General features: G+C 39.5%; 1 protein-coding gene across 2 annotated transcripts in view; it reads right to left on the reverse strand.

Annotated features, from left to right (window-relative positions):
* Positions 1-1,419: 1,419 nt before the first annotated feature.
* rapgef6 (Rap guanine nucleotide exchange factor (GEF) 6) overlaps positions 1,420-25,219 on the reverse strand; it is a 42,326-nt gene continuing 18,526 nt past the window's right edge. The window contains exons 7-26 of one of the 2 annotated variants that reach the window (XM_053648681.1): positions 25,052-25,210; positions 23,723-23,875; positions 23,274-23,438; positions 22,857-22,964; positions 22,483-22,683; positions 22,006-22,114; positions 21,629-21,872; positions 20,337-20,494; positions 18,531-18,771; positions 16,302-16,679; positions 15,648-15,859; positions 13,566-13,689; positions 10,213-10,430; positions 8,164-8,343; positions 7,236-7,358; positions 6,910-7,050; positions 5,893-6,055; positions 4,537-4,910; positions 2,926-3,192; positions 1,420-2,532 (exon numbers count right to left, since the gene is read on the reverse strand). In XM_053648681.1, the coding sequence (XP_053504656.1) occupies positions 2,510-2,532; positions 2,926-3,192; positions 4,537-4,910; positions 5,893-6,055; positions 6,910-7,050; positions 7,236-7,358; positions 8,164-8,343; positions 10,213-10,430; positions 13,566-13,689; positions 15,648-15,859; positions 16,302-16,679; positions 18,531-18,771; positions 20,337-20,494; positions 21,629-21,872; positions 22,006-22,114; positions 22,483-22,683; positions 22,857-22,964; positions 23,274-23,438; positions 23,723-23,875; positions 25,052-25,210 (3,741 nt within the window). In that variant the 3' untranslated portion in view covers positions 1,420-2,509. Of the gene's footprint in view, positions 2,533-2,925; positions 3,193-4,536; positions 4,911-5,892; positions 6,056-6,909; positions 7,051-7,229; positions 7,359-8,163; positions 8,344-10,212; positions 10,431-13,565; positions 13,690-15,647; positions 15,860-16,301; positions 16,680-18,530; positions 18,772-20,336; positions 20,495-21,628; positions 21,873-22,005; positions 22,115-22,482; positions 22,684-22,856; positions 22,965-23,273; positions 23,439-23,722; positions 23,876-25,051; positions 25,211-25,219 lie in introns of both variants that reach the window. The other variant, XM_053648679.1, reaches the window with a different exon arrangement.

A 25,219-nucleotide genomic window follows, 5' to 3' on the forward strand; every position in this document is an offset into this window, starting at 1 on the left:
GCTAAACCATTCTAGAAAATGTACTGATGGACGTATTGACATTCATAATGGTTTGTGAAGGTTAATTATGTTTAGTGATTGAAATATGCCACCATTATATATCAATTTCAACTGGAAGCCATAACAAAATATTGTCTTACCTGTTCAACAGAAAAAAGCCATCTGTGTGTCAGGCTACAATCCATTCACATCTCAAAAGCCATGCCAATATTTATTCTCTTTTAGCACGGGTTCTGTCACTTTCCGTTTTTGACTGGAGGCTCTCTGCAGTTCCATGTTTCTTGGTTTTGACAGTAGGTGATTCCCCAGATGTCAATGATGATTGCCATTTAGAACTACCTAAATTAAAAGCAGCCATCTAGATGACAAGTATAGATTCTAAGCAACTGTTGTAATAACAAGCTATAAACACTCCACCATCCTCAGCACCCACACACGAGATATAGAAGCCAGGTCTCCTTTCTGGTTACAGACGTGACGTAAGGTGCAGAGGTAGTTGTGGGGGCTGTGTTTCACCTAAGTAATCACTTAAAACAAAACTTATTAGGTGTATTCTTGTCCTGTAATGTTTTAAAAAGAGATATGCATTGTGCTAGCAAGGACTCTGGCAATACTAGCTATGACAGAATAACTAAAAGGGAGAACCAGAAGGTAACACGGACATGAAGGTGCACTGGGACATAAAGTGACCAGCCACTTCACTGTCAACAAACAACACATTTCTGGCCTTGTTTACATTCATCAGTACAGTGAAACAGCAACTTGTCCTTCAGTCCTTGTCTAACTACTATTCCTATATTTATATAAGGTGTAGTGAAAGAAACGAATGCAGGAGCAGTTATGAAGGGCATTAGTTGCAAATTTGACCACTGCCATATCATACACCTGGGCCTGGTCATCCTAAATTTGCCCTCCACTGTTCTTCCGTGAGCCAACTTCAACAGTGGAAGGTTGGGGCAGTGTGTTGCTAATGCAGTTATTGCTAGCACCTGAGCTAGCACTCATGCTGCTAGCTTTGCGTTCCTGTTTTTGTTTTTCAAATCCAAAATTTGTTAATGAAGAGGGTTGTGGCAGTTATTCCAGATGGAGGGTGGGTATAAAACAAGAATATAAATCAATAAACGTGACCCTAGATATGGCATACAATATACAGATACCTTTGGTAGCTATTGTGATGTATTTTTATTATTAAGAGTAGAAATTAAATTATGGAGTGTCATTCTCATTTCTTTTTATGCCATTTCACCTGCAGTAGAAAAATGACCTATTAATGATACACAGCTTAATGCAATGTATTTCTCAATTTAAGCCACATCCACTCCCATGAAGCAATTACATCTACTGAACATATTTATGTCAGTAATAATATAGGTTGACAGGGGTTAAAGTTGGGAGAAAAAAACACACATGACCAGGAAACTGATTTACCTAATAATTATTCACACACATTATATTATCTCTTCACAAGCAAGACTTCTCTGTAATAAACAATTACTACAAAACGAGGAGCAACTAGTTGATAATTTACAACTTAGTTATAGATTAGTTATAGGTGCCGCATTTACTTATTTCTTATTGCTGTACAAAAAAAAAAAATAGCAGCCTGGCACAGTAAAATAATACAGTCCAGACAAACTGTAAAGAACAAAAATACACTCAGAATCCATTATATAAAAGCTAAACACTTTTACCTAGGTATAATTTTACAGTGACATTGCAGGCAGCTGCAAAAATGCAGCAAAAGTTTAATAGTTTACAGATGTAGAAACTTCTAAAGCTTAGTTTATTTGACATACAGTCCGCAGTGCGTGGAGCAGCTGAAGCAACTGCATGAAGAGATGGCGTTCGTGATCGCCTGAGATGCTATTAGTGATAAGGCAATATCAAGAATATGTCTAGAAAAATCAAGCACAGGCATAGATAATTTATCCAAAATTATGATACACATTCAAGATAAGGCATTTCAGAACAAAATTAAAACAATATGAATTATGTGAATTGGCACAAAATATAAACTGTATAAACCTTGTAAACTTCCATTATGCAAACATCCTGAAACAGGATCTAGAACATAACCAAAACACACTGCATGTTTGAACAGGAACATTTCAACAGCTGCCACCTTCAGGACCGCACACACATCTTTAGGATATACAGCGAAGCCTTTATATTTTGGCAGTTTATTATGGAAAGCGTTTTAAGATGTAAAATCAAAACAACAACAAAAATACTCTCTCCCTCTCACATACGCACAATGGATCACAACTATGCATTTACCAAATGAACAAAAGTTTTGCTCCACAAAATATCATACAAAATTGAAGGAATCACATATGCTAAGATTTAGAGAGGCCATTTTTCTTTTTCTTTTTTAAACCATTGTGTTCTGTGATTAAAAAGGTCTATCTGGCATTGCTTGTGTTGTTGAGGGGCATTTGTTCAAGATCAGTGGTTTCAGCTTATAGGGCTGTACTTCACCCTTTTTCCCCTTATACATTTCTCACTGGAGTCACACTGCTGACATCTGCTCATCTGTAAGAGAAATAAAAGAACAAAAGAAAACCAAATGAAGACCAAAATGCAGCATGAGCATCAAACTCAAAAATCAAACTACTTTCAGCATGAAAAACACTACAAGAAAATACACACAATATACAACAAACGATAAAAAAAACTTACATTAATGGATTGTGACTGGATTAAAAGACTCTGGTCTCTTAGACTTCTCTAACTGAGTCTTTCTAATGATTACATTATTACTAATTTAAAGTGTTCTCCTGTTCATATCTCTGCTACAGATCTGTCAGGGAAGTCCACTGCAGCGAGCGCTAGGTCCAAGTTAAAGTTAATTAGAACTAATATCAGGCAGCCAGCATATAGTTTGCTGTATATGAATCATGACATCTGGAGGCTTGGAAAACATACCCTCCTCACTATTAGCTACAGCATGAGCTGCTACAATGGCAGGCCTGGTGAAGCTGGTGTGATGCTCAGCTGACATTCTCCATGCGTCACCCAACAGCTTGGATCTTTGTAATGCCACGCTATAGTTGGGTGGCTTTAAGTAGGCTGGCCGCAGAGCTCCGCCCTCTCGTGCCTGCATGTCCCCCAATGACAGCCCTTGATAACCAGGTGGGGTAGGAGGCGGAGCCCTGTACCTATCATCTGTGCATGGCGACGTTACACAATACACTGAGGGAAGATGTGATCATGAGCAGAGGGGAGAAGAAACAGAAAACAAATGAAACATGGAGCATGTGAATAAATTAAATGTTTTGAAAGCAACACAACCACTTACATAAAATTAAAAGACCTTCACAGTATGCATGAGTGATGGCAGCAGCAGATTTATTGCTGCTGATCGCTTTATGTTTGTACCTCACTGCCTTTTGTGCCATTTTAGGGAGATTTTTTTCACCAGTTTAAGATGTACACACACAATCACAAACTCGGTTCAATAGGAACATGAAAATCAGCAGTTTTCCACCAAATAGCGTGGCTTGGAACAACTCCGTCACGAATCTAAACGGAACACTACTTGCATCCTGTTACGGGTCACTTTCCCATCACATAATGCTACCTGTGAATGTAAGAGTGCAAAAAAACCCACAGAGTTGCACATTTTCTGCCTCTGAATGGTGTACACTGTGCATGTAGGATACGAGGTAACGCGTACAGAACATAATCCTACGTCGAGACAAACAAAACGACTAGAGTCACTGGGAATTCACCCTCCCCGATTTTAATTCAATTCAATTTCATTTATTTAGCGCTTTTAACAGTGGACATTTTCACAAAGCAAATCTACAGAAATCTGGATATAAAAGTTTCATTTAAATTTCTCCCTAATGAGCAAGCCAGAGGCGACGGTGGCAAGGACAAACTCCGCAAGTTGACAAGAAGAAGAATCCTCGAGGACTCAAAATGAAACCCATTCTCCTCTGGGTGACACCGCGTAGAGTGATTATAAATCATTCCTCTTCTATAGTCATGGGGAAAAAGAAAGTACACCTTCCTTGAATTCTAGGTTTTTATTAATCAGGGCTTAAATAAAAAACAAATAACCTCAGATTTCAATAAATAGTTACCCTGAAGGTAACTGGTTTCTCAAGGTTTCTTCTCGTCACCTCATGGGATTTTTCTTTGCCACCATCACCTCTGGCTTGCTCATTGGGGATAAACATAAATTGAAGTTTTATATCTGGATTTCTGTACATTTTCAGTAATTTTCCAGTGTATCCATTGTTAAAGGTGCTATACAAATAACATTTTATTTAATAGAATAACACGAGCTCAGGATTGAACCAGGCTACCTGGAGCTGTGAGGTACCAATTTTACCCACTGTGCCACCATGCTGCCTGAGAAGTGTTTCCAGCCAGACACATTATCAGGACAGCTTTGTGCTGATTGCATTTGACAAATTCAGCATAACATCTGGTAGAAAAGTGCTCATTGAAATGGGCATGAAATATACTGTTGCCATCTGTGAAGGACCATCTGTACACAGTCTTGTTACATTTTCCTAAGTTTCTCACCTATGAGACCTTTCTCTGTGGTGGAGGTGACTGTTTTATATGCTGGGTCTGTGCTTTGCTGCTCACTGACAGTCTCTCTGCTTTTAATGGTGCCATAGTTCCCCTCATACCTGTCTGAGGCTGAACTGGAAGAAACCCAGCTCTGTCTGGATTGACTAAGCTCTGAGCCATCTCTGAAATGTCTGTTTATGGCCTGAAGATCATCCACCTCTCTGATAGTGTCAGCCTTCTGAGGATGTTGGTGGTTCATCGTATCTGACATGCGTTGAACATGAATGTTCTGGAAATTGTCGTGTGAGTTGCTGGAGCACGATGTCCAGCTTCCCCGGCCACTGTCAGCCACCTCTGAAATGGGCAGAGTTAGCTCCTCAGTGCTGGAAGAGAAGGTGAAATTTGAGCCATGGGTCACCAAGGTCCTCATCAAGGACAAACTCAGAAGACAATGAAAATAGATCAATAATAAAGATTAAAATCAGATTAAATAAATAAGTTTTAAAAACACAAAAATATCTTTAAAAGGGTATGTTAGTTAATGGATGCTCACATAGGGCAAATTAAATAAAATTCTGCATTCTTTGATGATATTCAAAAAGAGAGTGAGCACACAAAGAAAATCCCATGCACAGACACACTTCGTGTATTGTCCAAAGTTACACTGGCATTTGTTTGTACAGTTCCCTCTAAAACTATTGTAACAGCAAGGCTAATTCATATCTTTCTGGGTTTGAGATCAAAAGGTGGATATGAGACGAGGGTTTATGATTTCAGCTTTTATTTCCTGGTATTTACATCTAGATGTGTTAAACAACATAAAACATAGAACATTTTGTATCAGACCACACAAATTTTAGGTGAGCAAAAATATAGGAACAGTTAAGTCTTGAAGTAAACTAAAGTAAAGAACACTTAATATCTGGCTGCATATCCCTTGCTTACAAGACTATCAACCCCTAACTGTAGGTTTCTACTTCTGTGATGCATTTCCAGGCTTTTACTGCAGCCTCTTTCAGTTGTCGTTTGTTTCGGGGGGTTTCTCCCGTTAGTCTAATCTTCAGGAGGTGAAATGCATGCCCAATTGGTTAAGGTCTTTAAAAATGCATTTAAAACTGTTCCTATACTTCTACATCTGACTCATGGCTGGTCTCCTCTTCCTGATTCTGACTTGTGGAAGATTTACAACATGAGGAATGTAGTGTACAGTCTTAACAGTTTTCATTCAGTATGTAATTCAGATGTAAATATGTTATATTAAAGCTTTGGCAATACAAATGTTTCATTATTTGTCATTCAGCATTAAAGCAGGCTGAATATAAAAACTGAGAGAGCATAAGAATGAGATGGAGAGATGTGCTGTACCTTGTGCAGGGCTGAGAGTTTTCTGAGGCAGTGTGAGGTGATACTGACTGTATTTGACTCCTGGCTTTTCTTGTTGAATGCAAGCAGTTTACTGAGCAGTTACTGACTATGTTGGAATGTGAAGGAATCTCACTGTGGCTTGAATCCATGTTGCCCAATTTGCCTGCAGCCATCAAAGTGTAGTACAGCACAAACAAACACTGATCAATGATCAGACATTTCTGCTGAATTAAGAGTACTATCAAAACCAAGTGTAACTTATACAGTATTTGGAAAATCATCCTTTTTTATTTCTCAAACCACAGAACATTGCTTACAACCCCAATTCCCAAAAAGTTGTGATGCTGTGTCAAATGGAAATAAAAACAGAATGCAATGATTTGCAAATCTCATAAACCCATATGTTGTTCAAAATAGAACATAGAAAACATATCAAATGCTCCATCAATGCTGAAAGGTATATACAGGTTTTAGAGCAACGTATGCTTCCATCCAGATTCCATCCCATCTTTACTCCAGAGAGACTCTGCCTCTCTAAGAGACTCTTTTTCTACACAGTCATGTTACTGACCTGTTCCCAGTTAACCTAATTAGTTTCAAAATGTTCCTCCAGCTGTTTCTTTTTACTAACACCTACTTTTCCAGCCTTTTGTTGCCCCGTCCCAACTTTTTTGAGATGTGTTGCGGCCATCAATTTAAAAATTACCTGATTTTTTTCTTTAAATGGTACATTTACTCAGTTTAAACATTTGATATGTTTTCTAAGTTCTGTTTTGAATAACATATGGGTTTATGAGATTGCAAATAATTGCATTCTGTTTTTATTGACATTTTACACAGCGTCCCAACTTTTTTGGAATTGGGGTTGTACTTTATGACTAGCTAAAGCGTACAGCACAAATATTCTCAATAAGGCCATTTTTTATGCAAGCACATAAACATAGATGCGCCTGGACTGAGCCCCTGGTTCGCACATGGCCTGGCAGGGTATCTTTTGGATCTGCTTGTGAATCCCACCTTTGCCATAGCTGTCTTGGACACCGTTGTTGACTACTGTCATGCTTCTGTTCCCTACTTTGACCTTGTCTTCATTGGCAAAAGATGACTTTGAGCCTGGCAGGTTCAGTTGACTACAGTCCTGCAATTCAGTCACGTCCACTAGAAGGGAAGGGAAAAAATACAATAAAGACAAACAGCAACTAATGCAAAACTGTGCAGCAAAAGAACTGACAAATTCAGACAAGTGATATCAGAGAACTGACATGAAGTATGAAAAATGAGCATTTTTCATGTATTTAGGCTAATTCAGTGTACACTTTAAATGTGTATGAATTCACCTTTACCCAGGGAACCCTGTGGGGACACGATCGGACTGGAGTGAAGGGAGGAGAGGCCCTCATTCTTCTTTCCGCTGTAGTCCTCTACTAAGACAGATGTTTTCTTCATCACCTGTGGTGAGCCGAAGTCTGCAGAACACAAGTGTGAAATTCTACCCTGAAATTTCTCACTTGTGTTATTGACATGTCAAACAGAACTAGATAGGTAAATGTTGTCACAACAAACTTTGATGTTGGGTTTTGTCATCCTCCATGATGCATTCCCCACAATCCTCATTGAGCAGACTGTTTTGGATAAAATCCATTTATGAGACCAACATGATCGATCAGGTTGTTTCTTCAAATCTGGCCCTCAAGGTCTACTGTCCTGCAGGGTTTACCTCCAATCTCAAGCTCACGATTTTTACAGAAGAATGCTACTATAGAGGACTTATTTCTGTGAAAATTTCAGGTTTGTATCTGGTCCCCCAACAGAGATATTCAACCCGAAAGTGAGGGAAATAAGAGAAGTCTCAAATCTGCAGTGTTCTACCTGCACACTATACTTACCTAGGTACCTCGTAAAAAAAATTACGTCTCAAACCCTTCTGATTATAAATTGACCCCAAATGTGGAACTGCGAGTAATCTTGAGCATTACGTTTGGATTTAAGTTCTAAGTCTTAGGAACAAGAATGTGCAAAATGTTGTGTGTGTTTATCAGAGCAACTTACAGACTGGGATTCATCAAGCCTATAAATTACAAATTCTCCCTTCACCTCAATGAAATCATAAAATCAACAGAGGGAGATATGCTCATGTATTTTTTTAGATTGTTCCTCATTGCTACTGATTATAAAATGGGAGACTAATGAGATTTTTGTTCACCCTACAGCATAGCAAATAACTGATCTGAAACCGCCCCATCATCCCAGCTGTGTGTGTTTTTGACTCACTGTTTGCAGTCATTAGGTCTCTGGCAATGCTCTTCTTCCGCAGGGGATTGAGGCTGACAGGGGGAACCTGTAGGACCTGGGAAACACGGTTGTGTGACTTGCCGGAGGTCAAGGATGAGCGTGTGAACACGGGAGACGAGTCAGATTTGGTGGACCTCCTTTCATTCAAGTTTTTAGATACTGCAGAGATAGAGCACAAATAGTTCACCTCCTTATTCAATTCTGGAGAAGTATGCACAGTGGTGCTTGAAAGTTTGTGAAGAATTTTCAATGTCTCTGCATAAATATGACCTAAAACATCATCAGATTTTCACACAAGTCAAAAAGTTGACCAACTGAATCCAATTAAACAAATGAGACAAAAATATTGTACTTGGTCATTTATTGAGGAAAATGATCAAATACTACATATCTGTAAGTGGCAAAAGTATGTGAACCTCTAGGGTTAGCAGTTCATTTGAAGTTGAAATTAGAGTCAGGTGTTTTCAATCAATGGGACGACCATCATGTGTGAGTGAGCGCCCTGTTTTATTTAAAGAAGAGGTCAGAGTCTTATCTTCACAACACTTATTTGTGGAAGTGTATCATGGCACGAACAATGGAGATTTCTGAGGACCTCAGAGAAAGAGTTGTTGATGCTCATCAGGCTGGAAAAATGTTAAAAATGCAATCTCTGAACAGTTTGGATTCCATCAATCCACAGTCAGACAAGTGGAGGAAATTCAAGACCATTTCTACGCTCCCTATGGGTGGTTGACCAACGTAGATCAGTCATGTACAAGACGTGTAATAGTCTGTGAGGTCACAAAGGAACCCAGGGTAACTTCTAAGCATCTAAAGGCCTCTCTCACATTGGCTAATGTTAATGTTCATGAGTCCACCATCAGAACACTGAACAACAAATGGTGTGCATGTCAGGGTTGCAAGGAGAAAACCACTGCTTTCCAAAAAGAACATTGCTGCCCCTCTGCAGTTTGCTAAAGTTCACATGGACAAGCCAGAAGGCTAATGGAAACATGTTTTGAAACATTAAACATTAAACTTTTTGGTTTAAATGAGAAGTGTCATGTTTGGAGAAAGGAAAACACTGCATTCCAGCGTAAGAATCTTCTCCCATCTGTGAAACATGCTGGTGGTAGTATCATGATGTGTTAAATCTGGGCTAGGACGTTTTACCATCATCGAGGGAACAATGAATTCTGAATTATACCAGCGAAATCTAAAGGAAAATGTCGAGACATCTGTCTATGAACTGAATCTGAAGTGAAAGTGGGTCATGCAGCAAGACAACGAGCCTAATCACACGAGTCGTTCGATCAAAGAATGGTTAAAGAATACAATTAATGTTTTGGAATGTCCAAGTCAAAGTCCTGACCTTAATCCAGTAGAAATGTTGTGGAAGAACCTGAAGCGAGCAGTTCATGTGAGGAAACCCACCAACATCCCAGAGCTGAAGCTGTTCTGTACTGAGGAACGGGATAAAACTCCTCCAAGTCGATATGCAGGTGATCAACAGTTACTGGAAATTCTTAGTTGCAGTTATTGCTGCACACGGGGGTCACTGCAGATACTGAAAGCAAGGGTTCACCTACTTTTGGCACTCAATGATATGCAATACTGGATCATTTTCCTCAATAAATAAATGACCAAGTATAATATTTTTGTCTCACTTGTTTAATTGGGTTCTCTTTAGCTACTTTTAGAACTTGTGTAAAAGTCTGATGATATTTTAGGTCATATTTATGTAGAAATATAGAAAATTTACAAACTTTCAAGCACCACTGTATGTACGTATGTATTTAATCATATTATGAAACAAACATGAATGTAAATATGTGCTTGGGTTGAATAATAACCCAATAATGCAAAAGCACATGATAATTTTCAGCTCATCAAAAATGAAAGCTGCTAATAACCAGTTAACATTATGCAAAGTAACCAGCACAAATGGATGCTCAGAAGATTTAATTAGTTTAGGACTTCTAGTAGAAGCATGCATGTAGGTCACTAATGTTTAAACTGGAAAAACAAGAAAGTGCTTCATCTCACAAGTACTGTAGGCTGGCTCACACTGCAGAGACATGATCTGGAACTTCTCCTCATCCGTTACCACCTGCAGCTGGGCCAGGTACTGCCTGACCTTACGGGCCATCTGCGCATCTTCATACAGTTTCTTGGCATTTAGCAATGAGCTGCGCCGCACACGCTTCTTATGTCCAGCCTGCACGTCCAGTAGGTTGGAATTAGTGCTGCCCTGGCTCAAGGACCTAAAGGAGGGCCAGAGAGAGGGCTTAAGGAGACATCAATATCCTACGAACATAATGACAGTAACACTGAGACAGAACAGACAGAAATGAACAGTAACTGCTAAGACACATGATGATCAGTGCCATATTATTATTATTATTATTATTATTATTATTATTTTAAATGTTGCTTTTTTGAGGACTGTTTTATAAGTAACCTTTAAATAGACAAAATTTAATTTGTTAAATTAATATCCCACGATCAGTTAATGTTTCCATCAGATTGAATGGAAAGCAAGGCATATTAAATGCAGAAGTCTATTATATATTCATGACTCATGCACCTACAGCATTTTCTAACCAGGACAGAATACTCTAATGCAGCTAGGGAACTCTGAATTTAAAAATAAAATTGTAAAAATTTAAGATTTTAAACAGTTTTTTTTTTTTTTTTTTTTTTTTAAATGTGGTAACATGGTACGTTTATTAAACAATTAGCTAAAAAAATTCCATATGAGCACTTGAGGCTTGGATTTATAAGTTACAAAGAAAGAAATGGGGACTGAAGACCTGATAGTAATGACCTATACCAGGCATGCATGGAGAGGGACAGAGCGACTTACCCTAAACTCTTCCACCTCTTCTTCCTGCAAGAAAGCACCATGAAAGAGAAACAAAGGAGGGCACCAAGGCAGAGAGAGAATAAGGAAGAGGACAGCTTACAACCAAATGGAAAAAAAAGACAAGACAGAGGAGCAATATCGGGACTTGTGACAAACAAGAAGATGATAAACAAATAAAACACAGACAATGAGAAACGAAATTGAGACAAGAAGCCAAACAAGAAGAGAGACAAAGAACATATAAAGCTACATGAAAGGAGAGAAAGAGAGAAACAGTAGAAAGGCGAGACAAGAGAACAGCCACAAAGCAAGGGAGGATCAACAAGAGAGAGACATACAAAAGTGAGGAAAAACAAAAAGTTCTCAGGGGGTTAAGCCCCTTATCCCTTCCAGCCCTAGCAAGGCCCCTGGATTGGACCCCTAAAACTCTTGACAATAACAACAAGTGTTCCAGCGCTTCGTGCTTGGACCCCTAATGATACGAATAATAAATATAGCTGCAAAGTGGCAGATCTGTGGGTTCTAAGGAGTCCTTGCAAATAGTGCCCCCAGTGGCCAGTTAAACAACAAATAGACCAGAGATTAACATATTTATCAAGAATTATGATTAGAAGTTCAATGAGGCCTGTGTGAAATGCCTGCTGAAATCTGATTGGTTAAAGGTGGCCATGTTAGGTGATAACTAAAAATCCAGTTAGCATAATGATGGCAAATTAGCAGAATGATGTAGCGTCACCAAAATTCAGTTCAACACAGTTTGGTGACTGAGAAACGGCTATATGATTCGAACTCCAAATGCTGTGAACATAAACAGCGCCCACCAGTGGCAAGGTTGAGTGAGATCGCATTAGATAGTAATGGGTCCCTACCCAAACCCACCATTCAAGTTTTGTAACAATAGTTTAATGAAAATGAAACCTTTCAAATGTCCACTGGAAGCTGATTGGCTGAGGGCGGTCATGTTTTTTCAGTAATTAGGTAATCATGAAAAATCCACTTATAGATTAGCACATACACACCCCTCCAAAAATGTCGGAATGGCAGGGCCAGTTCCTTTGTTTTTCCTGTACACTGAAGACATTTCAGTTTAAGATCAAAAGAGATGATAGATTTCAGCTTTCCTGATATTTGCATCTAGATATTTACACCTTTGGTGGTGGACCACCCAATTTTTAAGTGAGCAAAAGTATTGGAACAGAATCTTAAAGTAAATTAACGTTAAAGAACACTTCATATTTGGTTGCATATCCCTTGCTTGCAATAACTACACCGAGCCGGTGACCCATTGACCTCACCAATCTGTTGCATTCTTTTTTGGGATGCTTTTGCAGGCTTGTACCACAGCTTCTTTCAGTTGTTGATTGTTTTGAGGGGTTTCTTCCTTCAGTCTCCTCTTCAGGAGGTGAAATGCATGCTCAGTTGGGTCTGGTGATTGACTTGACCAGTCAAAAACTTTCCATGTTTTACCCTGCTGAAATCATTTGTTGTGTTGGCAATGTGTTTTGTAGTTGTCTTACTGCATGATGAAGTTCCTTCCAAATAGACTGGATGCATTTGTCTGTAAAGTGCCAGACAATGTTTCTGTAGACTTCTGAATTAATTCTGCTGCTACCATCATGAATTACATCATTAATAACAATTTGTGAGCCCTTTCCAGAAGCAGCCTTGCAAGCCCAAACCATGACACTACCTCCACCGTACTTCACCGATGAGCTCATATATTTTGGATCATGTGCAGATCCTTTCTTTCTCCATTTCATCACACTGGTAGAGGATAATATTGCTTCCAGACCTTTTGTGTTGTACGGTTTGCATCTTGTGGTATGGCCTCTGTACTTCTGCTCTCAAAGTCTTCTTCAAATGGTGGATTGTGATACCTTCACTCCTGCCCTGTGGAGGTTGTTGGTGATGTCACTGACTGTTGTTTTTGGGGTTTTCTTCACAGCTTTCACAACGTTTCTGTCATCACCTGCTGTTGCTTTCCTTGGCTGACCTGTTTGATGTCTGGCTGTTACAGTAGTACACCAGTGATTTCTATTTCAGGACATTCCAAATTGTTATACTGGCTATGCATGCGCAATGGCTCTGATCGATTTCCCCCCTGTTCTCAGCTTCAAAATGGCTTGCTTTTCTCCAATAGGCAGCTCTCTGGTCTTCATGTTGGTTTATCCTTTTTAACAACAAATGCCGCAGTCTTCACAGCCAAACCCCAGGGCTATTAATTGTTTAAACAGTCATTCTAACAGGGCACACCTGGGCAACAAGAAACACCTGTCAGTCACATGTTCCAATATTTCAGATCACTGAAAGATGTGTGGGATCAAACATAAGGTGCCATGTTCTGAGTTGGTTTACACATTTAGACGTAAATATCAGGAAATGAAAGCTGAAATTCTGATCTATCGTCTCATGTTCATCTTTTGATCTCAAACCTAGTTAAATTATGTGTTCCATATAGACGGAAGAATGGCTATCCAGAGGCAACATAAACATCTTTTGGACTGTGAGCAAGATGAGCATTCCAGAAACAAACCTCTGATGAAACATGACTGCTGGGTCCATGTTGGTGGTGGCCATTCGCACAACATGGCGAACCTCCTTGGCAATCATTCGTAGCTTCTCAAAGTTCACAAGGCCATCCACATTTGTGTCATTACCTGAGCAATTGTGAAATGGGAGGAATTGGAATTGTAACAAATGAGAGGATGGTAAAGTGAAATTAAATTAAATTAAAAACTCAGTGACTCGATTAACACAAAATTAATTCTCTTCTTTTACATCTTCAGCACTTAGCAGAGATGATTGCATGCATTATACATTATATATGACTAATTCAGAACATCTTTAAGTTTTATTCTTCATCCTAAATCAGTGGTAAGATAAAGCAGTTTCTTGTGTCATGTGTTTTAACAGGTTGCTGCCCTGAGAAACAAATTAACCCTACTGACCAAAAATATGTGGACACCTGAGCACAGCACCTACATAAGCTCGCTGGACATCCTATTCCAAAACTATTGGTATCAAAACAGAGTTGGAAGGATACAATTGTCTAAAATATCTTTGTATGCTATAGCATTAATATTACCCTTCACTGGTACTAAGGGGTCTAGTCTGTAAAATAACCCCAGACCATTATTCCTTCCTCCACCAAACTTTACTGTTGGGCCTATGCATTCCGGTAAGTAGTGTTCTCCTGGCATCTGCCAAACCCAGATTCACCCAGCAGATAGTGAAGCATGAATAATCACGCCAGAGAACACATCCCCACTGCTCTAGGGTCCAGTGGTGGCATACAACACTGTATGTACCACTGGAATTCCCTTTTTATGAAGCTCTCAATGCACAGTTCTTGTGCCAGTGTTGCTTCCAGAGGCAGTTTGTAACTCTGTAGTGAGTGATGCAAAAAAGGATAAGTGATTTCTATACGCTAGCACTCGGGCATCCCCTCTCTGCAAGTTTGCATGGTCTACCACTTTATGACTGAGCTACTGTTGCTCGTGGACACTTCCATTTTACAGTAATAGCATTTATAGATGACCAGGGCAGAAAACTAAACTGCCTTGTTTAAAGTGCAATGTTTAAAACCACTGAGCTCTTCAGTACCACCCATTCTACTGCCAATTTGTGTCCATGGAGATTGCTTGGATATTTGCTTGAGTTTATGCACCTGATAGAAATAGGTGTGGCTGAAATGCCTTAAATCAATAATTAGGAATGGTATCCACATACTTTTGGCCTTGTACTGTAGTGTAGCATTCACAAGTTTTACCATGCTATGTGCATAATAAATCGCTACCCTGATAATATTAAACATAATATGATATACTTTCAGCCATGCCCTGTGACTACACCTAATATTTCAGGGGTCTTCAATCTTATCTGTAAAGGACTAGTGTGGCTGCAGCTATGTCTGATGCTAGGGTCATCTACATGATACGAGAGAGACTCGGGCGGTGTCTGAAACCGTGTACTGTGACAGTACATACTGCACGGCTGTGGAAACAGTACGTACTAATCAGTGTGTGTGTGGAGTATGAATACAATCCCGGACATACTACAACTGCCACGTTGGCATCATCATGTGCCCATCAACATCATAAACACAGAAATCTTAAAGGGACCACCAGATTAAAGCAACCGCACTAACGGCAAAATGCACATCAGGAAAGGTAACTGAATTAGCAAATTTCATAACAAATACTACATCACACACAGTCAACTCGTGACTTTGTGAAGGTCTCCACATCTGGAGCACAAAAAAATAATCAAAAGGAGCAGGCGTGAAAAGAACCTGCAACCACATTGGCCCTTTATGAATAAGAGTGAAGACCCAAGTAAGATCCACTTCTCCAGCTCTTAAGCAATGCTGGCATGCAAAAGAAGAAAGTAAGATCGTAGCAGAAGACAAGCGGACTGCTGAAGAGTGTTTGATAGGAAAATAACGGTGTTAAAAAACAGGGCTTGTTTTGTACACTTCCACTTCTGCGGAAGTGCTCATGTAGCCAGCAACGAATACCTGCAAGTGACGGTCTGTTGTCTCATTAAAACTTTCTGTTTTTATTCTTAACGTTCTTGATGAAGGCGTGTGTACTGAAGCGTTTTTGCATTTACACACCTTCGTGCAGGAATGTGAGATCTTTCTTAACCACAGGAAACAGCGGGATAATCGGTATCTGCATACTTTGGCTGTTCAGGATGTTGCGGTATTTGGCCATGTTGCGTGAAGGGTCAAAAATATCCTGCAGATCTCGAAAGAGCTTTTCGTATTTGCTGGGAAGCTTTTCCCATGTACCTCGTAGCCGGGCCACAGGGGCAAGGTTCAGCCCACTAAAGGGAAGTATAAACACACACACACACACACACACACACACACACCCACACACACACACACACCCCAGAATCGTCAGCAGAATGATGAACCAGTTACCAATAAATACAGAACAACAGTCCCCCAAATTTTAAACAGGCTTGACATTTTACATTTGGGTGTCTCTTCTGATTAATGTATTAAATATTATTCTTATCTAAATAGTCTAAATACATTTACAAACAATAGGTGGAGAATTATTTTTGTTTGCTTTTCATTGTTCTTAAATAATCATTCTCTACTGTTATTAAAAGAAAATCTTCTTGGAAAATCATATAAACATTCTAATGACCTGCGCTCCTAACCTGCTATGCAGTATGACGGTCAGCATTGCCGAGTTCAGAAACAAAGAAACAATAGTTTACAACAAAAATGAGCATGACAGTGATTTTTTTTGCCCACCTGATGATGGCAAACATGGAATTAAAGTTCTTGCACTCGCGGCACTGCAGTGCAATCTTGATGAAGTGCTTGATTGTCTTCATGCGCTTTAGTGCATTTGCCTCATGCAAAATCTCAGTGGCCACCCAAAAGGTCTCCTGATTGATAAGATCCTCAAACTGTTTTAGATGGCCAGTGCTGGAGTTCAGCTTGAAGAGGCTGTCCACATACTCGGTGGACTCGATGTTCCGGAAGATGCTGAAGTCACGCATGGACAGCTGGGCAGACACTTCCAGGGTACTGAGCTGAAGAAAACTGATCTGACTTTCTCTCAGCAGCTCTTGAGCATCCTCATCCGAGCAGAGGGTCTCTGTCTCCATGTTGTTCTTCAGGTAGTATCTGAGCAAAGGTAGAACAATACAAACTGTGACATTTCCCTGAAGTTACTGTCCCAATGACAATGAATGAATTTTAATGGGGACCAGTAGTATTCTCCCATTTGAAAATGCTAACAGTTGTACACTGGCATACATTCATAGTTGGCAATACACCCAAATGGTCCGTGTAACGATTTAAGATATGGCAAGTTCAGAAATAACTTGGGCATATTGCCAACTATGAATGTTGACCTACTCAATCAAGCAATCTGATCCCACAGCTCGGACATGTGAAGAATACGAGAGATTGTCGTCATATGCAGGGAGTGACCAGTACTTGGGGTTAATAAAAATGACTTCATTAATGATAGCTGTATGATAATTAACTTTGAAAATAAGTTGGAGTTTTCTTTTTTTTTTTTTTCCAAATAAATTGTTTCTGTCTGTTTAACACTTAAAATTTGTTAGTTGATATCACATTAAAGGTGAAAAAGATCAGACATTATTTACCATGGTTTATTTATTTTTTTATATCACAACAATCTGCATTATTAACAGGTGTGTGTGTACAGGTATTTACTTTAGATCAATGAACCTACAACGTATTAGCTTGTTCTGAATACAAGGTGCCGACAGGGGACACGGATGAAATGTAAGTGAAATTGCACAAAAGGCACACACTGTATGTGCAAGTTTTTAAGGAGACAAGGAACCTATTTGCGGAGAGTGATGTCTGGCTATTCGGGCAATTTCATTTACCCAGTGAAATTTGTGTTTATATCCATTCTAGAGTTTTTAGCAACTGGCACAATGCAATGAGAAACTGTCAATTCAAGACCCACTGTTCTTCAAAAAATCCTCCAGGTCCTGCACGTTCTTTACTTTTCCAGCATCTTCTGCACATTTGAGCCCTTTCCAACAGCGACTATATGATGTTGAGATCCATCTTTTCACACTGAGGGACTCGTACACGACTATTCCAAAAGGTGCAAACATTCACTGATGCTCAAGAAGGTAACACGATACATTAAGAGCCAGGGGGATGTAAACTTTTGAACAGGATGATTTTGTAAATAATAACAATGTAAATTATTTTATTTAAAAATCTTTTTTTTTTTTTCCATTTAGTACTGACCGTCAGACACTAAATGAGATCGTTACATGTCTCCCAGAACACAAAATATTAAGAATTTACACCGATCATCCTGTTCAAAAGTTGGAAGGTCGTCACTTCTGGGAAGGGTCACTGCTGTGCCGGCTTTTTCCATTTGGAGATAACGGCTCTCGCTGTGGTTCTTTAGAGTCCCAGAGCCTCTGAAATAGCTTTGTAACCCTTCCCAGACTGATGTACTTCAATCACCTTCTTCATCGTCATTTCTGGAATTTCTTTCAGCTTTGGCACAGTGTGTTACTGAGTAAGACCAGCTTTAAATATATAAAAATCAAAAGGGAATAAGTGCAAAGAGATTTCCTGGGTGTTAAAGGGCAGCAATATATTTTGAGATCAGAAATGGAGTTTAATTTTACACATTGATTGAAGAGCATCCCAGAGAACCATGCTGTAGCTAATGGACTTGTAATGTACAGTGTGTTTATTTAAAAAAATAAAATTTGTTGCAAAAAGCAGTTTTATGATTAGTTCATGGACATTAAATGGTGGTCTAATAGAAAAGATCGTCTGCAAGGAATTAATAAAGCACACAAAGCAACTTGTTTCGAGCCAGACTGCTGGGAAGGAAAGAGAAATAAACTACAAACGGCACTTACACGAACCCAAACAATACAACAGATAAAATGGAGGAAGACAGGACAATTCAGTCAATGAAACTTAAACAATCCCTTAAACAGGCAGCAGGTCAAGTTTAGATCTCACCTGCCATTGAGCTGGATGCGATTTGCCAGTTTGGAGAGTTGGTCTGGTAGACGACACTGTTTAATGACCCCTTCCGAACTGACCGACACCTCACACAGAGAGTAGGTCTCAGGAGCAGCGATGAGGCCAAATTCCTTAACTACATGCAAGACCACGTCCTTGGCTGTTGTGTCTTTGCTGATGATGATGTAGCAGCTCTGTTGATCTGCTCTGAAAACACGTATCACCTGATCTGGAACATCTGTTCATGGAAAAGAACAGAAAACCAGCCTTCGTGGGTCATATGCCATCACTACTTAAACATGGCTTAGTAAAGTTAAATAAATGGTCATTGGGCATTTTCAATACATAAGTCAGAAGAGCTAGAAACAATATGCTCAAAAGCTGCTTCCTATGCACAAGCAAATGAACATTACCAAAGATGAGAAGGAGAACTACACAGAATTACTCATGCTCACGGTAGATCCCAGTCGCTAAAAAGCAAGAAAAGTGTGCGAGAGATGAAGTGAACGGAAAGACAGGATGATGATGGGGAGAAGATGTAGCAGGCCTGGCCTTAAGAACTTGGTAAAGAAACATCCTTCTCTTGATCTGAGAGATTCATCACAACTCAAATGTGTGTTTACAACTTAGTAGATTTTGAGATGTGCCAATGCTGCAGTTAACCGTCAGGATTCTGCTTTTTATGATGTTTTAATAAAATTTTTAACTCTTGCATGCAGACCTGGAGGGGCATGAACGAGCATGAAAAACATTTTTTAAAACCTTTCCAATAAAGATCTGTGGAGCTTATTTGGATTTTACAAAATTATCTTTAGAATACAGTTTCCTGAAAAAGGGACGTTTCTTTTTTTGCTGAGTGCTTTATATATATATACATATATAATTTATATATATATACACACACATACATATATACATATATTATATATATATATATATATATATATATATATATATATATATATAATATATTATATTATATATATATATATATATATATATATATATATATATATATATATATATATATATATATATACACACATACACACACATATACATATATATATATATACACACACACACACACACACACACACACACACATATATACATATACATAGATAGATGGAGAGAGAGAGAGATACACACATAGGACATGTTTAGTGTGAACAGATAACATGTCCTAGGCGAATACACACTGATCATCCATAAGATTAAAACAAACCACCTGCCTAATATTGTGTAGGTGAACAGCAGTTGTGAGTGGAAACACCTTGTTGATGAGAGAGGTCAAGAAGTCAGGGGAGAATGGCCAGACAAGTTTGAGCTGACACGATGGCTAGAGTAACTCAAATAACCACTCTTTACAAACGTGGTGAGAAAAAAAGCATCCCAGAATGCACAATTCATTGAACCGGATGGGTTTCAGACAGCAGAAGACCAAATCGGGTTCCACTACCGTCAGCCGAGAACAGGGATCCGAGACCGCAGAGGGCACAGGCTCACGGAACCTGGGCAGTTGAAGACTTGAAAAAGACCAATGTGTTTCCAACTTCCAACTGCATCTCCTCTCCTGTTCAGGCTCGTCAGTTTATTTCAGATAACAGGGAAACATTTCTCATCCTAATTTTGATACTTGGAACTAAGAAAACGGTCATTACGTGCCTTCTTTCACTTTCATGCTGGTTGCAAGTATAAACATAGGACAATGCTTCTATAATATCCTCGTAATAATAAACAATTTTATTTCACATTCACCTGAAAATAGTTTTAAAGTGAATAGGAAGTGATCGGCCTCACCTGTGGAGTTTGAGAAGCTGAGTGCGCTGGCTGTCGGCTGCAGTAAATCAGGGCTGCTGGAGGACAGACTGCCCATGATGGGCATGATATCTACACTGTGCCTGCACTGTTTTGTGCCGACAATGCTGTCATCCTGAGACTGGCCTATGCCTACATCACTAAGAATCAGAGAAAGAATGGAATAGCGAGAGAGAGAGAGAGAGAGAGAGAGAGAGAGAGAGAGAGAGAGAGAGAGAGAGATACCTTTAGCATGACTAAGATTTATGCATATAGTAACATTTCCATGGTGTGGGTTGTCAGTCTCCTAGTAAATCATCTCGAGATTGATGCTTGCTGAATACACATGCAACATGGGCCTGATGACCATGTCTAAAATCATGCATCACAAACACACAGGTACAAGTATGCAGTACGCACTGTCATAACACACAGTGAGTGAGTGAGAGAGAGTGAGTGAGAGTGAGAGAGAGAGACAGAGAGAGAGAATAAGAATTAAACTCCTCGAATTAAAGCTGACAGTCTACACAATCACCATCCATTATGGTGGTGTTCAGAGGCAAAAATCATGTTTTTGGTGTAGTTATTTGAAACCAAATGCAATTACCCAGAAATGGACAAAAAAAAAAAAGATCATTCATTCAATAAATTAACCCCCTCCCCCCACTACGCACACCTCTAATGTACAGTTTTCCTTCAAAACCAATCTGCCCATAATGGTGCAAGACCGTTAGTACTGCTTTGGAATGGCAGAGTGAAAGAAAGTCAGAAATGCAAGAGGGTGAGGAGGAGTGTAAGAAAGGTAAAGAGACAGAGAATGATCGTGCAGGTCGTAAAAGAGAAAGAAAAACAGTAAAAAGAACAGAGAGCTGAGTGAGCGTTTCTCTTACCCAAACAGTCCCCTGTGTATGTGAAGCCAGTCGGAAGGCAGGAGATAAGTGACCGTTAGTAAAACACACGCGTTATGAAAAGCACAGAGCAATACAAACAGCTCGGACACCCACGCACACAGAACATGGGGATAGACCTTCAGACATGGGTGCTTCCTGCGATTTTAATTCCGTCCAGTGGACTCGACCATAATACATCAGTACTAACAGAATAATACCAAAAAAGAGTAATAATTCTACCAATATTCATACAGTTCATATAGATCCAAACATGCAACAACTTCAATTAATATCAGAGCCCCCATTCCTCTGAGTGCTAATTTGAGATTCAAGGTCTCTTAAAATACTTTGTTTCAATACAAGATTAAAAGATCAAATTTATGTTTCTGAGAACCTAAACCATACCTGAAGGGTTTTGGAGGTAGAATGCTGAACCTGGTCTTCTCCAGCATCTTGCGGATCTTGTTGCGTCCAGCCGACACGGTGTGGGCCTTCATTTTCTTGTGACTCTTGCTGTCCGTGGGAAGTTCCATGTCGCCTGGCAGCTCAGCGATGGAGAAGCGGTTGCCCTTCTTCTCGTGAAATTTAGGAAACTGGGGGGCTCCGCTCTTCTTGTCATGCCTCATACATTTTTGAAGCTCTTTGAAGACTGGAGCAAGAATGATTAAAATCCACACATGAGCAAGTGCTGTAATAGCAAACTCAGTTTCCAAAAAAATATTTGTTCTCCCCTCTAGAAGCAGAGTGTAAGGTGTGATCGGAGGTTCTTGTTTTAAACATACCAAAGATGTTGGTCCTCACGGTGAGAGAAAGGTGAGTATTGTTCCTTAGAATGTCCACAGCTTTGTAGTAAGATATGTTTTCAAAATTTTGGCCGTTAACCTCTATTATCTGAGAAAGGCCCACACGTGCAATTAGAGAGAAAAGCAGGACAACTATTGTGTTCTACATACAAATGTTAAAAATTATTTACTCCACAAAACTACAGTGTATCTCTGCAGACATGTTCGCACTCTAACAGAGTTTTATGGAGGAGCCTGGACATGTTGCGAAACACAGCAAAATGTCACACGTTTTCATACTCTAAAGTGAGCATACCTTAAACTTACAAAACACACACAAAAAAATTTAAAACAAAAAAAAAAACTTGGAAGTGAATAGTTTGGGAAAATATTCTGAGCTGAGTAATTAATGTAATTGAAGACACCCATAACTATAGTTTATTTCTCAGAAACAGCTTCTCATGAAAGCCACTTTACCTGATCTCCTCTTTTGAGTCCAGCCTCAGTGGCCTTGCTGTCCTTCACTTCGTGTATGAAGATGCCGAAGCCCATCTCGCTGCCTCCTAGCAGGCTAAAGGGCAGAGGTGAGTCTCTGTTTGCCTTCTGCAGCGTCACCTGACGCAGCTTGGCTTTCGCTGCTGAAGCCATGTTCAGCAGACGCAAATGACCGTTCATTTTCTGTGGGTGAGGGAGCTCACATGTTATATGTTTGGCATGTACGGTCTTGTGTGACACATCTCACTGTGGTCCAACATTTGTGTGCATGTGTATGTGTGTGTGTGTGTGTGTTAGTCCTTATTCACTTTATCACCAAAGAGTGCACCAGTGACGTTAGTAAAAGTAAGTCTCACCGCTTCATCCAGCAACTTCTCAAAGTCCTCTAGAAACTGTGTCATTGAAGGGTTTCCTTCAAAATCATTAAAATGATTGTTCACCCATAACAGCACTATCCGTGTGACCTGCGTAAAGCAGAAGACGTTAATAAAGTTCGAAATCAATCATATTTCAAAATCTGTCAAAAATTCCTAAACTGTACTTTTATTTAAACAAAACTATTATGCAAGAAAGACATGTTCTGCAACGCCAAAGAGAAATGAAGTAAAACCACATTCCGAAAGAAAGAGTAATGCTTATCAATGCTATCTAAAAGTGGGAGTCACTCTGCTGCATTCACACACACACACACACGCACGCGCACGCACGCGCACGCACACGCACACGCACACGCACACGCACACACACACACACACACACACACACACACACACCGGGTCTCTCAGATTGTCCATTTTGAACCACTCTAGTAACTTATTGCCCACTTCCATGGGGCTGGAAAGGAACGTGCGGTAGGTGAGGAGGAAATCTTCAATGTAGGTCGGATCCACTACTGAAGGCTCTTCCACCAAGTGCATGATCAACCTCTCTGGAGTTCCCTGAATCATACAATATGATACAGAAATACCATATAAAGCAAACACCATATGATATAAAATAGGAAAACTATAAGGTTATATATAACCAGTAAGAGGAGAAAAATAAGGTAAAAGTAAATGGTTATTACGATTATTCCAGAATAAGTGAAAGTCAAGTTGCTTCTGTCATGCAGCACCAAATGCCCCATAACAACCAAACACCACGGCCGAGTTAGACATGTCCCGGGCTACACTAATGCGCACATCAGGTCGTTCATGTTTCATCAAAAAAAGAATAACCTCACCTTGATGACGATGTGGCCCTTGCGCGTTCCGCTGCGATCCAGCTCACGATGCTCCTTTACCATGACAATCTCACCTTCTTCCTCCACCTTGTGCATGTTCTTCTCCACATGGTTGAGGATGCGCCAGTAGTCCTCCTGGGCGATGCACACCAACTGAGCCAAAACATCATGAGACAGCAACTTGAATTTGGTGTAGTGTGTGTCACTCAGCACTCATACACCACAGCAATTTTATAACTCTTCCAGACCTTAAAGAAATTGTTTCAGGACCACATATTTTGCTCGTTTATTATGAATAAGCCTTTTATTTGCCACAATACAATCAGGAGATGCTTGCATGATTCAGAGCGGTGTTATTTGATTTATTCTTCGGGCCTCACATGGTGTTTATTTTTTCACAATAGACCAAAATGAGCTACTTTAAATTGTGAAATTCCAGGTCTGGAAACTGAAACTCAATTTTATTGACTTTTCCAAGATTTCCAGGACAGCGTGTGTGTGCAATATACAGCCATTCCAACAGCAGCACAGTGGAGCCAGAGTGGCACAGCACTGAAATAGCTTAAGATAGAAAAACTCTGGTCTCCCAGATTAACTTACACAGCACAGAGCTAATTATTCTGCCCTGTAGGACATCGTTCTTTTATGTACGTGAGCAGTTAGAGAAGCCAGGAAGCCAAGAATGTCCTGCTATGTTTAGGTACACCTATGCTATGAGATCTAAATATTTGTTTATTCCTGCTTTAGCTATAAACATTCTGAGGTTTGCATTTTTGCTACACTGTAAAAAAAGAATCAATCAAGTAGATTGTATTTAAACTAATAATAAATACATGTTTTTAACTTATGAAATCGTGATTCTGTCTCATATACAAAATTATTGCTGCATTTTACACACAAAAAAAACGACAGATGGTAACTAATTATTTTGAGTAAACTTGTGCAATTTTGCATTTTAAAATGGAAGCAGTGTAGAAACTCCATTTCATCAAGTGAACCACGGCGCACATTTACAGAGTTAAATTACTACTTCACCAAATTTTTGTTCCCCTTTAAAATTACTCATCATTTTTGTGTGTAATATTGCTGTCTCACTGGAATACTTATTATTATTAATAATAATAATAATAATAATAATAATAATAATAATAATAATTTGTGTTTTCTGGTAAATGTACAATGTCCTTACAGATTTTCATACATACATGTAGACAAGATGCAGAGGCTTAATGTCTTTTAAGAAATTCAGTCACTGGCAACACAGTGAATGGAGTTTCTGAGATAACGAAGCAAAAGTGCAATGGTTACTGGTCTATGAATAAGATGTACCTGACAGTCGTCCCCTTTTGTGCGCACCTCTCCATTCATACACTGCTTCACCAAGGAGGCAGAGATTCCAAAGCTGTTCCCCATGCAGAGGATTTCGGTTCGGCCGTCTCCGTAACTTATCTCTACTGCGCCATTCAGGATGACATACCACAGGTTCAACTACAAACA

Source organism: Ictalurus furcatus, chromosome 18, assembly GCF_023375685.1.
Source record: "Ictalurus furcatus strain D&B chromosome 18, Billie_1.0, whole genome shotgun sequence".
NCBI classification, from domain to species: domain Eukaryota; kingdom Metazoa; phylum Chordata; class Actinopteri; order Siluriformes; family Ictaluridae; genus Ictalurus; species Ictalurus furcatus.